The sequence below is a fragment of the Cydia pomonella genome, chromosome 2 (genome assembly GCF_033807575.1).
Source record: "Cydia pomonella isolate Wapato2018A chromosome 2, ilCydPomo1, whole genome shotgun sequence".
In the NCBI taxonomy this organism is placed as follows: domain Eukaryota; kingdom Metazoa; phylum Arthropoda; class Insecta; order Lepidoptera; family Tortricidae; genus Cydia; species Cydia pomonella.
In genome coordinates, this window is record NC_084704.1 from 5,697,841 (window position 1) to 5,714,388 (window position 16,548).

The 16,548-nt window shown below is 37.2% G+C and overlaps 2 protein-coding genes across 3 annotated transcripts in view; both read right to left on the bottom strand.

Annotated features, from left to right (window-relative positions):
- Positions 1-19: 19 nt before the first annotated feature.
- On the bottom strand, positions 20-2,172 carry LOC133532036 (retinol dehydrogenase 11-like). The gene has a single exon (XM_061870528.1). It carries the CDS (start codon positions 1,341-1,343, stop codon positions 414-416), a length of 930 nt encoding a protein of 309 aa, XP_061726512.1. The 5' UTR covers positions 1,344-2,172; the 3' UTR covers positions 20-413.
- A 465-nt stretch (positions 2,173-2,637) lies between these two features.
- Positions 2,638-16,548, bottom strand: part of LOC133532068 (CDC42 small effector protein homolog) — a 51,779-nt gene continuing 37,868 nt past the window's right edge. For both annotated transcript variants that reach the window (XM_061870562.1, XM_061870571.1), the window contains exons 3-4: positions 9,132-9,226; positions 2,638-6,130 (exon numbers count right to left, since the gene is read on the bottom strand). In XM_061870562.1, the coding sequence (XP_061726546.1) occupies positions 6,122-6,130; positions 9,132-9,226 (104 nt within the window). In that variant the 3' untranslated portion in view covers positions 2,638-6,121. The remainder of the gene's footprint in view (positions 6,131-9,131; positions 9,227-16,548) is intronic.

Below are 16,548 nucleotides of genomic sequence, written 5' to 3' on the forward strand. Positions count from 1 at the left end.
GTAATATAAATCTATGTCACCATTTACTGTAAAAAAATATTATTTTAGATGTTACGTTAGAAATTATGGTAGAGCCGCTAATTGCATTTGGGATTTACTTACCCATTCATTATATTTGAACACTTAAAACCTCCATTGTTTTATAATTATGATTATGACCAACGTCCAATTAATTGAAACACCAATAATCCATGTTATTTCCAAATCTGCAGGGTAGTTTGCTATTGCAAACGTATTTTGTAAATTTTGTTATTATTTACATATATAATAAAATATTATAAAATCCCAAAATAGTATTTATTTTTGGAATCGGCTTAAGCGACTTCTTCTAGATGGCACGCTAACGAAACCAAACACTTATTATATACTAAGTATTAAACTTATTTTATAGACTATTTGTCCTAATAGATAGATTATTTTTTCTCGGTAATTTTGTCGGATAGCTCCCACAGCTTATCAGCAAGTTCTTTATCTTCGGTGCGACAGGAAGATGCCGTTTCAATGCAATCTGAAAAGTATTTCCCTGTGACATCACACAGTTCCGGCGATACAGCCAGGTGGATTGTGGTTTGAGCTCCCTCCTCAGGTGTTTTGAAAACGAGACTAATTAGAAATCTGGAGAGTGTTGGTTGGTGGCGAAAAATATCCGTGCTGACGGCGCCTGGGTGTAGGCAGTTGACGGTCACCCCCGTGCCCAGCAAGTCGCGGCTCAGCCTCTTGGTAAACAGCACGTTGGCCAGCTTAGAGTTTGAGTATACACGGGAGTGCTGCAGCCAGCTTTTTGCCGGTTTGTGAATATTATCCAAGTCTATCGTGCCATATCGGTGCAACAGGGAGGACACATTGATTATCCTACCTGGAGCCGAATTTTTGATCATCGGTAAAAGCAATTTCGTTAGCAGAAAGGGACCGAAATGGTTGATTTGCATTTCTATAGGAAGGTTATCTTCGGTTAGTGAATTATCTAGTTTCCCAGTGCCGGCGTTGTTTATAAGGATATGGACATGGGTCTCTGTCTCGAGAATTTGTGAAGCAAAAGTCCGCACAGACTTGAATGACGCTAGGTCCAGTTGTTTGTAAGCAACATTGTTATTGCCTGTGGCCTTTATAATATCGTCTCTCGCTTTAATGCCCTTCGCTTGGTCTCTGCAAGCCAATATGACCTTAGCTTCGCGCCGGGCGAGGTCTTTTGCTGTTTCGAATCCGATTCCTGTATTTGCGCCCGTCACGATGACCACTTTGTTATTAAGCTTTGTATTGCATGTACATTTTCCCGATGACATTTTATGGTAAATTTTGTATGTCAAATATGTCACGAAGACGCCCGCTAAATATATAATCATGGTTATTGTTTTGAAAAAGTGCGCCCGAACTTGCAACACGCCCGTCTACCTTGGATGCAAGTCGCGAAACAAAACAAACAAAATAGTCAGAGAACAGGTTATTCCTGCACCACAGATAAATAACTACTGACTACTGACATTCAGTGACTTAAGTTGCTTAAGCACAGAGTATACCAAGGTTGAGCAGCTACAATCGATTTTCGCTGTTATGTTGAGAGTGCTGAATGTGTTCGATGTTTTATCATATCTATCTACTTTTTATATAATTACTGATTTATTTGTGTATTTCAGTGTACGTGACTTCAAATACCAGTAGGTAGCGCATGCAAAAAGTGCTCGTGATTCTATAATGAAATGTTTTGCTTCCTTGGGATTTTAAATCAACAGTAACGGCAAAAATTAACTCTAATGTTGCACAAATTCGCCAGGCATTAATCTCGGCTAACGTACGCTGTATCTTGGAACGTTAAGGTTTGTCCTGTTGACTTTGGTTCCTTGGCAGATGGTTCAGTGCCTCTTAGGTGACGCTACGTTTCAGCACTTTTGCAGTTGCAGGCGTCCATAGGCTACAGTAACTGCTTACCACCAGACGGGCCCTATGCTTGTTTACCACCGACTCAGACATAACATTATATAAGGTTTTATATTCATTTTTCATGCTCTGAAAGTGGGTCGTTGTTGTTCTAGAGCACTGAACTTGAAATAAGATAAAAGTTTATACCTACATAGGTAGCGTTTTTTTATATGCGCATGTATTTTAATTTCCTCGTATTCGAAATGAAAAGTAGTGCTTAACTCGGGTGAAAGGCGCCATTTCAGTCACGGACTATTGGCTAAACTACCTCGACAGGGATGGGTGCCTTTCATCCCTTGGTTAAAAATCTACTAATAACACCTAAATTAGAACGTCATTTGTCACTGGTGGAAAATTGTTTTAAGTAATACGTCGGTGGTCATAACGTAGTGTGTGTTTTGTGCAACTCGTCATTTGACGATAATGCCGAAAACTGGACAAGTCTTGCGATCGCGGAGAGCTACAATTTGCAGTCTACGACGGTCAGCCACGCGTGGGGAATTAGGGATTAAGATGAACACGTCTTTAAGAAGCAAAATATTCGACTTAAAAACGTGAGCCGTTAGAATATACTACTTAGGTTACATAATATAATCTTCATGAAGTGTTATTCTGCACATTAAGTGCATTTCAACACATATCAGTTCGAGGGAGTGATGTCGGTGCTTGAATAGCACATATTAGACATTTAAATAATAGGATGTAAATAAAATAAAGTAATTCATCTTTCTGAAATATCTTCATTTTCTGATCATAATAATTATATAGTACAAATCTAGTATCATTAAATGTTTACCACAACAACACAATTATAATTAACTATCAACTAACTACATGAATATAACTTTGTCATTTTAACCGGAAAAGGACAAAATTATACATAGGATAAATATTTATGGACATTTAGCAATATCTTTTGCTTTTCAATAATAGAGGTATACATAGAAGCTTTATGTTTCAGTCTCTATAGAAATAAACTCTTGACTCAGTCATTTCACTGCCCAAAACGGTTCGGGCAAGAAGACCCAAAAGATTTTCATAATTGTTTTTATCAACTTATTGTGAGATTTGCTAAGTTTTGACTACTTATACAATCAATTTTGAATTCTCTATATTATATTCTTGCAAACATTTGCTTAGCTACCAGAATTTGGAGAACGATCAATTTCTCGATGTGAAGGCAACATGGCGGTAAACGGACCTTAGTAAAGTGGCTCGGCGCAGCTTTACAACGCACCTTGAGTAAGATACACTGTGTATAAAATTACACGAAATAATGTATTTATGAAATCGATTGCGTCACTCGAGAATCTATGGAAAACGGCTGCGGCGGCGAAATGCTATTTTTGAGATAAAAGCGATAGAAATTGGGCATCTAGTGGTATTGACCACTCGTTTTCAATTCTATTAGTAGAATTTAAATGCCTAGTAGTGGAGATATAATTAAAGGGAGAACTCGAAATTGAGCGATCGAAAATCAAAAATCGGCCCCGACCGTACTCGCTAGCAAACTATGGGGACCAGTACCTAAGCATATAGGCAATATTTTAGCTTTGACATTGTCGATTCACAGAAGTTTATAATAAACTCGTAAATACCGCATCACGCGTCAAAATTACACATCTATCGCCCAATAAGGAAATATCCAAACTAAATATCTTACGACTTTTTAAACTTGTAGGTTTTTATCTTATTGGACGTTAGTTGTAGTCCTCTGTCTGCATTTATAAACGTTATTTAGAGCATATATATGGGCGATATTACTTAATCTCAAATGTATCACTCGCTTAATTTACTAATAAATATATAAATTGACTATTTTAGGACTTAGACAATTGATTTTCGGGTTACACAATTGATTGAGTATACAAGTGTAATTGAGCTTTTAGGGCGTCAATTCATTTAATTAATCGAATATCGGGTAGGTACCAACATGCGAAATATGAATATAGACATGTTTATCTACATCTATATCATAACCTCCCTACTATATTCAGAAACGATAAACTAACGGTCTATATAAAGTAAAACATCCATCATCATACATCCATTTTTTTTTTCTGAGACAAACTAGAGTCGGCGCCAACTGCCATATCGTTCGATATCAAATAACATGCGAAATTTGACAATATTGTTTGCATTGCAACTCACACTTCATTTCAAATAAAACGTCATCTCGACTGATATTAGAATAGGGAGCGTGCATGAACTGTAGGAGGCAGCACAGGAGCCGTCAGATTTTTGGCGCGAGGCGTAAATTTGATGTTTATTGTTCCGATGTAGCCCACAAGATGGCAGAGCCTACTATGCACAAGAAAACACGTGACATGTAAATGTGCATGTTTATGGTTCCGATTCAGGCTACAAGATGGCAGACCCTCCAACGCGCACAGTCCCTATAGAGGCCAAATCAATGTTTTTTGTTTCTCAGAGATGTTCTCAATTTGAATCGGTTATCCATAAAGTTAAAATTACGATGCACCTACATATAGGTACAGGTTTGTTAATATAGGCCGTTAGTTTATCATTTCTGCATATATTATATGAGGTTATTTGGTTGGTTATCCCATCCCATCCGCATTCGATATCGTGTATCATATAGTTAGTGAATAATATAGTTAAAAAGTTAAAAATTAAATGTGCTACATAGTAAAAACACGTCCAATTCAATAAACAGCCCAACGTCATATGACTTTACAATAAACTGACAAATTAAGTTACGTAAGAGTAAACGTGAATCGACCGCCTCATATAATATTCTGCCCTTTGTTAATAATAACTCGTAATTATGAAATTGACACTACCAACAACCCTAACGTCAATCGGCAACTACATAATAAGTACAATAATATATGAAAACATATATCTATGTAACGATTACCAGGTATATTTATAGGTAAAAAGGCAGTCAATGACGGAATAGGTATGGTACTTATAACTACTACTGGATAACTATTCCAACACTTTAATTTCACATAAAAAGGTATGATTGTTTATAATTAGTATAATAGTTCATATCGGCCGTAATATATTGTATAACATTTCAGTATTTCACTCAAAGCAGTAAATAAAAGTTTACTTACTCGAGGCAATATTAAAAATATCTCACATAAGTAAGTAAACTTATCATTCTTATCATGTGACATGGTTTCCCTGACGATTGAAAATTCCTTTCTCAAACTATTTTTAACGAAAGTAATTCATTTTTGAATGCGCAAGTGAGCCAGTCACCGGTTCTAGTCATAAATGTGCTGTCTTGTTGCGAATCTTTAAAATCGCTGACGAACCACTAGGGGTTAGAGAACCCCACTTTGAGAAACCCTGCTTCATAGATTTACTCGTGTTAAGGCAAATATTGCAAAAACATTTGATATAAAGTATATAGATTTGTCTAAAAACGGTTTAAGGCTCAAACACTTAAAAAAAGTTGAAACCGTTGAAAGTGAGCAAAGTGAAAAAACTCTAGTTTCCAGAAACTAACATATAAATGATCACAATATCTATAGTTTTCACGAAACATGAAAGCTTCAAATATTGTTAACTTATTTGAGACGGTGAACAACGTATAATCATTACTCCGTCTTCAAATTATTTTATGTTTTCCTTCGAACACTTGTGCGTGATTACTGTTTGGAGTAAATTCTACTTAAAACATATATTTAATTAATTTGGCTGTCGGTATTACTAACGGAAATAATGTTTCAGCTCCTCCACGGTCACCATTTTACTTAAAGTAACTAACATAAACACGAGGACTGAAAAATCTTAGAACAATAAAATTAATTGTCTTAAAAAGTATGCTTAATATATGATAACATAATTTTTTACAAAAAAGTGGAATGATTTTGTGTCGATGAAATTCATTCAAGGACGACCGGTACATGGCAGCTTGCATATTTATGCCTTTCAGTTTATGAATTTTAACGACACAATTCTATACCAACTGAACTGAACATTAGGGAAGATATAGGATTATCAAAGCCAGTCTTTGAATAAGTACAATGCATTGTAACATAATAATTCGAGACTTCACTGAAGATCATGGAAATCGTAGAGGTAACTTTAGAATTTCGACAATGGCCTTTGTATGTACACTTGAAACACGTACGAACTAAACACTTAGCGCAACGCGACAATAAATACAATAATAATAAGATCAACACGACAGTCACTCAGTCCACGCACTAGTCCTCGGCATGCGCGTTCAGTATGCCTGGAAAAAAGAAAAGAGAAACGTTAGAAAGTGTTAGAACGAATATTCGAGTATATGTTAGTTGGCCTGTTGTATAAACAAAAATAAAATAGATCATTGTATGTCTGCTGCTATATATAGATAATTGAATCTCCTTCGAGCAGGATGCAGTATATAAGACGTTAACACCGCATCAAAACCGGTCCAGAGCGTCCTAATGAAATCGTAATGAGAGAACAATCAAATGACGGAATGAATGAGAAATATGTTTTAAATATGAATTAAATGTGATGACGTTTAGAAAGCCTGTTTGCTGTAGATTTGGTTTTAGGGACCTACAGCACGCAGGCTACCGCATGCGTAATACATGCTTAATCGTTTCGCTTTAATCCGTGCGGATTAATTAAAGCGAAGGCCAATAATATTATTATTAATTATTTAAATATAAATATTAATATATAATAAATATATTATTAAATATTAATAATTTTATTAATTATTAAATATTATAGGACATTATTACACAAATTGACTAAGTCCCACAGCAAGCTCAATAAGGCTTGTGTTGAGGGTACTTAGACAACGATATATATAATATATAAATATTTATAAATACTTAAATACATAGAAAACACCCATGACGGCCATGACTCAGGAACAAATATCCATGCTCATCACACGAATAAATGCCCTTACCAGGATTTGAACCCGGGACCATCGGCTTCATAGGCAGGGTCACTACCCACTTATTATTTATTATTATTATCTTACCATATCTCGGGACCATGGGGTCCCGGACCTTTGGGAGGCATACGTGGGGCCGAAGCCAACAGCGCAGAGGCCCTTTAAGACAAATTAATCTACAAGCAAGGGATACACGTCGCGGATACCATCTCCGAGCGCACAATATGATACATCCGGAGATGGTCCCCGCCAGGTGCAAAGACTATTGCAGTGCAGCACTTTTGTGCTGCGATGGGATCTAAGGTCATAAAGCTATTGATTTGAAAGTTGGATGGACTGGATAATAGGCTATGGGAGGAGACTAGCGGACACCTGCCGTGACAATCAGTCTCGGAATTGTGTAAGACAGGCGGTGACTCGCCAACTCATTGAGTGGGCCCCACAACGGCCGCACGCACAGTGCGACAATAGGGCAACACTTTGGAGCGGCTGTGAGGTTGTCGAGAGGTGAGTCTGCGGAAGCCAGATCCCGGTAATCCGTTCAGCAGGCCGCCGGCGTTATGACATTTTACACTTCCAACCTGGAGCATAGGTCCCGCTCTTGCGACTCCACTCTGGCCGGCCGGTGAAGGCAAGCGCAGAGGCGAGGGCCTAATAAAAGGGCCCTCTGGAATAGGGGTCCGCGGTGTCGCCACTCACCGTCAGCTCGCCACAAGCTGCCCCCGCGGGTTTATTATTATTATTATTATTATTTATTAATTAATAACTTTTGAAGTCCTCTGTCATTGGCCTTTGTTTGATCCATACTGCGGGGGCAACATGGTTCGATTTTTATCATTTGTCACTATGCCCATCGCTTTCGAACTTACATGCTTGTTAGAACGTGACAGGCATGGTGACAAATGATAAAGAGCCGACCATCTTAGCCCTACTGAAGGCGACACCCCATATGTTTAATATAACACAAACTTAAAAACAGCAGAAGTTGGAGTTGTATAAGCAGTTACGCTTTTTGGAATATATACTTGCCCCCTTTTTTTTTTTCTTTTTGAAGCGCTGGTGGCCTAGCGGTAAGAACGTGCGACTTGCAATCCGGAGGTCGCGGGTTCAAACCCCGGCTCGTACCAATGAGTTTTTCGGAACTTATGTACGAAATATCATTTGATATTTACCAGTCGTTTTCGGTGAAGGAAAACATCGTGAGGAAACCGGACTAATCCCAACAAGGCCTAGTTTATCCTCTGGGTTGGAAGGTCTGATGGCAGTCGCTTTCGTAAAAACTAGTGCCTACGCCAAATCTTGGGATTAGTTGTCAAGCCGGGACAACGCGAGGAAGAAGATACTTGCCCCCTTATTCATAAACGTCTACTAAAGTTACGATGTCGCTAATAATCGTTTATCCCTTTCCGACGTATCGGTATGATGGAAAAGGGACAAACGATTATTAGCGGCATCGTAACTTTAGTAGACGTTTATGAATAAGGGGGTTAGACTTTCCTATTTGACATTTTCATTGTTATAAGAGCGAGGACGGATGTGCTTATTTCTGTTCTCACTACTGGACCTGTTCTCGGTAACCTTATTTTGTAGATTTCGATTTATATTAATGTAGTTGTGATACATGAACATACATAGTCATCATTGTGTTGTAAGTGTAGAGTTTTGGACTCGGGTACGTCCTTAAACTACGTCCAAAAGAGAGGTATGGGCATTGTGAATGTCATCTCGCTTTGTGTGGTAGGGCACAGTACAGCGGATGTCATTCTAGATCTAGAGCAGAACTGGGGAAGTACCTCCACCTAACAGAAAATCGCAGCCAAATAACACTAGACCCTACTCATAGGTTTGTGTTCCTGCCGGTGAGTAAGGTTGCCAGAGCTCAACGAGGGGGGGAGGGTTTAGGGTCGGCAACGCGCATGTCTCCTCTGGAGTTGCAGACGTACATAGGCTACGGAGACTGCTTACCATCAGGCGGGCCGTATGCTTGTTTGCCACCGACGTAGTATAAAAAAAAGATTACTGATATCATGAACTTGCATAGCGGGTCATGTTTTGTATGCCTGTTTAACCTTACACATGTGAGTTGGTGGTCAAAAATCGGTGGTTTAAACTTCGGTTCTGTTGTATACAGTAGAAAAAACATTCCCGAAAAATATTAAAAAAGAAGATCCACTATGATCTCCGGATCCTTATTCAGTTATCATACACAGGCAAGATCTTTAAACTTGTTTAGTAAGTAAATGTTCAGTCGGCTTATGCCAGTAGAGTTTCTGACAACACTCGATAGGTGGATGATTTTGGAGGAGAGGCCAAAAACGGCGTGTGTTGCTGTGCTCACCTTGACTCCGTACGCCACCTCGTAGCCGCCTTTGCTCTGCATCTGGTTCTGGATGGAGTGCAGCAGCGACGACGGCATGTCCACGTCCGTGGATCCTGGAATACACAAGCAATCACGTTACAATATAATCTATAGGAAATGTTTAACTTAGAAACTGTTTTAGTTCCTTCTATAATAAGGTTGAAAATCAATAGTGTTTATTGAAAATATTACTTGCCCTAAAGAAAAGGCGCGTATACCACAAGGAATTCCGAACATTTACTCGACTGTTGCTATCTCTATTGCACACGCATAATTATATTGCTGTTCCGCCCATGATGCCTGCAGGACAGCCATATAATTAATTATGTGCGTACAGTAAAGATAGCAATACGCAACAGACGGTCAATGTACGAAAATCCTTGTGGTAAGCGTCCTTTCTTTAGATGTATGTATTTGCCAGAGCATTACAAACATGAGAGTATTTTTAACTTTAGTGTGGCATATCTGCATGACTGGGGCGCTATCTGCATGATTGCGTGTGTTTCTAGGCACGAGGGCTAGACAAACTTTGCCTCCGAGTGAAATACAAAATTTTTCACCACACCAACGCGAGGGAACTACTAACTATGAATACAAAAAAAAATCATTCAAAATCGTCATTTAAAAGTCAATTCTACTAGCTAACATAGAGAAACAACTCAAAATGTGCATCTGTTTACTTTGCCCCACATGTGGATAAAATGCAACTTTCTCATTAGTTTTTGAAGAATCAAGAGAACTTACCAGTTGGTGTGGTATACAAACGCTTGAAAACTAATCAATAATATAAGGTGAACTTCACCTATTTTATCATGTAACCATAATAGTCATAGGTAATGTGGAAATAAGTTGAAATGTCACTATGATTGAATTTACATGTACTTGTGACATTGGTTTATGATTACACGATTAAATAAAGTTCGCACGATAGAATATACATAATAATTACAATATTATATTATGTATAAACTCAAATTTACAGAGTTGAGTTATTAGACAACTAAGTACAATGCCAAGGCAAGGCGAAGGTTCTATGAATAGAAATACGTGACTGAGATACATTAATTACCAATTCCATTATTGGCTATTAATCTAATCATTTTATAAATCACGCCATTTCTCCATCTAAAAGAACATTAGCAAAGGCCAGCACTTAATGAATGGTGAATGGTTTATAAACAAAACAAAATAATAAATAGCTGGGGCATAACGCAATGTTTTAATATACCCGCAGAAGGTCGTTCCGAAGCCGAACAATGACGAACAGTCGCCGATGTTTTGTGTCGTATGGTCAACAATCAATCCGTGATTATCATATCTCAATTCAAATCAATAGTGATTAGGCATTGTGTGAGCTTGTGATTCTTGAGGCTTAGCTCTATTGAAATAGGTTTTTCCACTGCGGTATATCTGTTTTTATATTTCAGATACCAGTCTGGTTTTGCCCATTCAAACTTCAAAGTTCATACACTGCAAAAAGTTGTTTTATAATGGGAAGTTATTTTGCCACCGAGTGCTACACAACATTTTTCATCACATCAACGCGAGTAAAATACTAACTGTAAACTTGTAAAGCTTCAAACAAAATCAAACCAACCAGCCAACATAAGGAAACAACTCAAAAATTGCCACTCTTGTGGATAAAATGCAACTTTCTGATTAGTTGTTGAACAATCAACAGAGCCTTTGCGAGCTGCGGCGGTATCATGGTCGCATTTTTATCACTTGTCATGTCATGCGCCACTTTCGTACTTACATACTTGTTAGAACGTGACAGGCATGATGACAGATCATAAAAGACCGACCATCTTAGCCCTACTGGTGTGGTGAATAATATTATTTGTCACATCATAAAGGGTATTATTTAATCTCTTGTATGTATATGATAAGGATGCTGGCCGATTTTTAACCGACTTCAAGATTTCAAAAGGAGGAGGTTATCAATACGGTGTGTGTGTGTGTGTTTTTTTTACATGTCATGACTGCGTCATTTCTGAACCGATTTTGAAATTTAATTTTTGTTTGAATCTACAGATTGGTCCCGTTTTTGTCAAAACTCAGGTCTGATGATGGGATCCATGAGGAATCGAGGGAACTCTTCAAATGTGAAGAGCATACATATAGTGATTTTTGTATTTTCATCAACAAATCAAGCATTTACATTTAAAAAGTGACATTTGATGAAGTGGAACTGCTGATGATGATCAGAGTGGAACTCTTCAACGATGCATAGTACACGTTTGGCGATATGTCCTCTTCGCTGTGTTTGTTAAGTAAATTAGATTTTCAAGAGAAATTTTTTTCAAGTTCGAGTTCGGACGATGGGGGTTCATGAGGAATCGAGGAAACTCCTCAAATGTTAAATGCATATATATATATATAGTGATCTTAGTATTTTCATCAACAAATCAAGTATTTACATTTGTAGAAGTGACATTTGATGAAGTGGAACTGCTGATGATGAACAGAACGGAACTCTTCAACGATCATGTTCATGTTTGGCAATTTGTTCTCTTTGCATGTTTGTCAAGCAGTTAGGTTTTCAAGGCACATTTTTATATTTCTATCCGTTGGCGAAAAAAATCTGAATAAAATGACTCCCACAAGACGATACCCATTTGTAACAGATAAGAAGCTTACGTTCAATCGATCACACACGTTCACTTTCACGTGGATAATGATAATGTTACTTCGTATGAATCAATTAAGGCAAAACATACGATTAGGAAACTAATTACAGACATCAGCGATGCAATTATTGATCGTGACGACACTGAACTTTGCTTAACAAAGATAGCAGTCATACCTAACGAAGTACCACTCGGTATAAATTTACTCAAACTCGAGTCTTTAACTTAGAAAACCAGGACTTGGGTTTTTTCTAAAAGCCGAGATCCGCCTTAGTAACATAAGGTCAAGAATTCACTCGGACTTGAGTGACTATGAGTGATGTTTTTTTCAAAGGTAGATAAATATTTTATAGCGATCCTGATATATTTACGGAAACACTGAACGATCAAGCGTGTTTTGCGTTTTCAGTTATTATAAAATCAACAAAATACGCTAGAATGAGGTGGATTTATTGTGACGTCACATAATGCGTTCTGATAGTACCTTCATAGTAATAAATCGATTGTTTCATATTGTCATGATAATTAGAATATCATTTATTTCATTATAAGTGTGTACTTATTGTAATATACAATACATACAGAGAAAAAAAATGACTTAAGACTAAATAACTACACTGAAAAAGGTGAACACTCAGTATAATGCCAGGTTCTACTGGAGTACTACCTGACGCTGGTCTATTAGGGATCTGGTAAATTAAGGATCCTGAGATCCTGAGCGATTTTTTAAGTCAACTTTTATAGAACACATCCGAGCTAGACTCAGAACAACTGAGGAATGATCATGAATCCACGATTTTTAATGCCAAATACACATGAGTTTCAAAAAACTTACCATGCTTTCTAAATTACTTCGTACATTTTAGTTTGTGGTGCGTTCACAAACGCTCGCGACCTTAGAGAGACGTGACCCGTCAAACGCCAGTGAGTCAGCCACTGTTACATTACTGAGATAACTGATAATAGACTACAGCCACAGATATATAGCTGAATAGATCGACTATGTTATTAGCTCACAAAAGTTGTATTTTACGAATACAAATACCTGATTGGCAACCAACTACAATTTTATGCAAATTAAAAAAAAAATTGTACGGATGGGTAAATAACATGAATGTGATAACACAATGTAATCGTTTGTGAATTTTCCTAGTCAGAGACAAAAATGGTCTTCAGAATAACGGTGTGATTTGATACATATCTGTAGTTACACAACGAGACAATCCTTGAAGTGTCAAATCGTAATTAAGAGTCATTATGTCAGTAACTATCTATTTAGATGTATATGAACTAGACGCTAGACGTAAAAAACCGTATCTACTTAAATAATACAGTATCGCTCCCGTGCATGAGCGTGAAGCCTTTGTGTGTATAGGTATAGCGATGTCCCGCTCGCACACAATATGAAGATCGCCTTAATTAGTTTAATTACGTTCTTTCCTAACATGCTAGTGATACAAACTTTGTTGAACCCGTCCAGATTATGTTAGCTAAGGCTTGTTTGCATCTCAGAACAAAAATGACGGGATGATTGCCCTGGATTGTTCAACCGAATATGTAATTTTTAGTACAAAAACAGATGATTCGTCAATCAAACCGCCATTGATCTATGAAGTGTAGAAACACAGCTTAGATCGAATAATTTTCTTCTAAGCCAATGGTTTCCCTTATTATTACGTCTCTCTACTCGTAGCCTTTCCGGATAATTAACAGATAATGTTTCCATGTAAGTACTCCACGGCATTCTTTTGTTTTTCGTAAATCAATGTTGTAGCAGTTACCTCTCAACTATCTCTTTGACCGTTTCCCATAAGCATGGTATGTAAGCTGTTTTATTTCATTATTTTGAAACATCATAACTTGAAATGTCAGCATTTTTAAACAGCCACATTATAAAACTCATTCTAAAATTATTGCTGCAATGCCGACATCCTGTTCGCACACTTAAACAAAATTCAAGACAATACGTTTAAGTATATATTTGATTGTCAAATGATACGAGTATTTTAAGCTCATAACTATGCAAAAACTGGGCATTTTGCGTATTCATCGGAAATGGGCAGAGTCGCAAAGTTTAAGGTCGAGACATTATGCTATTTTAAACGATTTGACCTCCGCTTACATTCAATGGCACTTGTGACACTCGCAGCCAAGAAAATGACTTTAGTTCCAAATTGCAATGCAGCAACGCGAGGAAAATACTAAATTACTTTACCTCTCTTATGGATAAAATACAACTTTTTTATCAGTATTGGAAGAATAAAGAGAGTCTTTACGAGCGGCGAAAACGAATTTAATTCTATGTCGTATTCTCGTATAATAAATTCCAAATTCAAACTGGTTTCCCATAGGTTGTAACGGTTATGCGTCGCAGGGTACGAGTAGGATACAGCTGTCACATTTCTCAGCTGAGCCTTCTGAACTCATACAAAGGACACAAGCGCAGCTAACTACAGTTTCTATTCAAATATATCATTTTGAACTATGACGGCCTTTGTAACGAAACTACTGGACTGAGTATACAACAAATATTATACTAGCAAATGAAAGCAGTGCTTAGACATCGGTGCTACTTCTCAAACAATGAAGTTATTAGCCTGTCTATTCATTTATTATATATTTAATGGTTAAATAGTGAACCTATATTGTTTTATAAGTTGGCCTAGTGGTGAGAGCTGTGTGACATAGGAGATTAAAAAATCACTGGTTTAGGCTGCTCGGAAACGGTAGATGCCCCCAGATCAGGGAGCAGCGAACATAATATCTTTGTTAAACCTTGGCTTTAATACTTTTGTTATGCAATATTACCTACTAGTAAAATAATAACTTTCACACGCGACACGATCTTTGACAATCATTATTGTTTAGTACTATGCTTTAATCAAAGAAGAACTTTAAAAATGAACTTGAATGGCATGCGTAAGTAATGGCAACAAACATGAAAAATTTAAGAGAAAATGACTTGTATTTTTGATATATCACTGATACTTAAAAAAATCTATCGCTTTGAACGTTAAAAGTTAAATTTCTTATATGTCGTTTATATTTTTGACGTGTTTAATGAAAGATACTGCAATTGGTTTCACATAATTTAGATATTAAATATGTGTTTCCTTTTCTCCAATCATGGATAACCAGACGCCATTTCTTTTATAACAGACCACAATTAATGAAACATCAAAATCTAAAGCAGCTCTATGGCTTTTGTTTATGTTTAAATGTTGCAGCATTTGTGGTATTTAAACATTTTAATTATGGGTCCACATCCATCCATCCAAATTATAAAATTGATTAAGGTAAGTTACATAATTAATAATAATCACTAACTTCCATGAAACTTAATTAATCCCACATCTGGAACTAATCTCTATAGCACCAACCTGTTTATAAAAACGGCAACTTATTGATGTAAAACGTAAAGTGAGCTTGAAATTGGTAATTTATAGCGCTGTCACGCCAATGTCCTGCATACTCCTCTCATTCCTCTGCTGCGAGTTATTCGAGGAGTCGTATAAATAGGCGTATCCGGCGGAGGCGGCTCGTCAGGACGAACTTGAACATCATAGGATTTTGGACAATAATAAGTCTGTATCTACGCCATTGTCATAGAAAGGAGGTTAATATTATTACTTATAATACTTGCGCATGCTTTGATTTGCCTGATTCTAGTTCTAGCAGAGTATAATGACATGTGATGGTACAGTATAGTGAATAATTTTTTCTTCTTCCTCGCGTTGTCCCGGCATTTTGCCACGGCTCATGGGAGCCTGGGGTCCGCTTGACAACTAATCCCAAGATTTGGCGTAGGCACTAGTTTTTACGAAATCGCTGCCATCTGACCTTCCAAACCCAGAGGGTAAAGTAGGCCTTATTGGGATTAGTCCGGTTTCCTCAAGATGTTTTCCTTCAACGAAAAGCGACTGGTAAATATCAACTGATATTTCGTACATAAGTTCCAAAAAATTCATTGGTACGAGCCGGGGTTTGAACCCGCGACCTCCGGATTGAACTGAACATTGAACTAGGCCACCAGCGCTCTCCGCTAAACCACCAGCGCTCTTAATAGTGAATAATTCTTTTCCATCGAATTTTCACACGTGTTATACTATTTCAGTCAGCCTCAGTTCAAAAAGTACTGAGGTCGACTGAAGTAGAATGTCAAAAATACGAACGTTTCTGAGAAAATACGATGGAAAAGGATTGTTAACAATGGTAACTACATTGTACCGATTGTCTGGGCCGATTTTTTCGCGTTATTATTCTACGTGATTCTATTTACAACTTATATCAGTTCTAAAGTTACCTACATGTTTTCCGCAAATAAAAATATTTTTAATTGGTAAATTATAGGTTTCTATATAAAGTGTGTGTAAATCTACCTATGTAAACATTTTACCTCCCGCAACGGTATTCCTGGCACTTAATCTAAATACATTATAAACAATGTAATTAAGGTAAATGACATGTCTATTTAAAGGTACAAATCATTCATTCCATTTGTTATAGACATGATGCTTCATAAACAACTCATAATGCGGTCAACACAGTTATAATATGTAAAGGAAGTGGACTGATGAAACCAAACCCGCTACACCTAGACTCTTTGTTGCACGAGAAGGCTGTTTCAAGTGTTTCATATTCTGCTGTCTCGCAAGAAATCGATTTACGATAGGTACTGAGAATTCATTGGTCATATTTATTGTGAAATACTAATTTAAATATTGTTTCTACAATAATGATGATTTATATGTCGTGATACGTTGCGC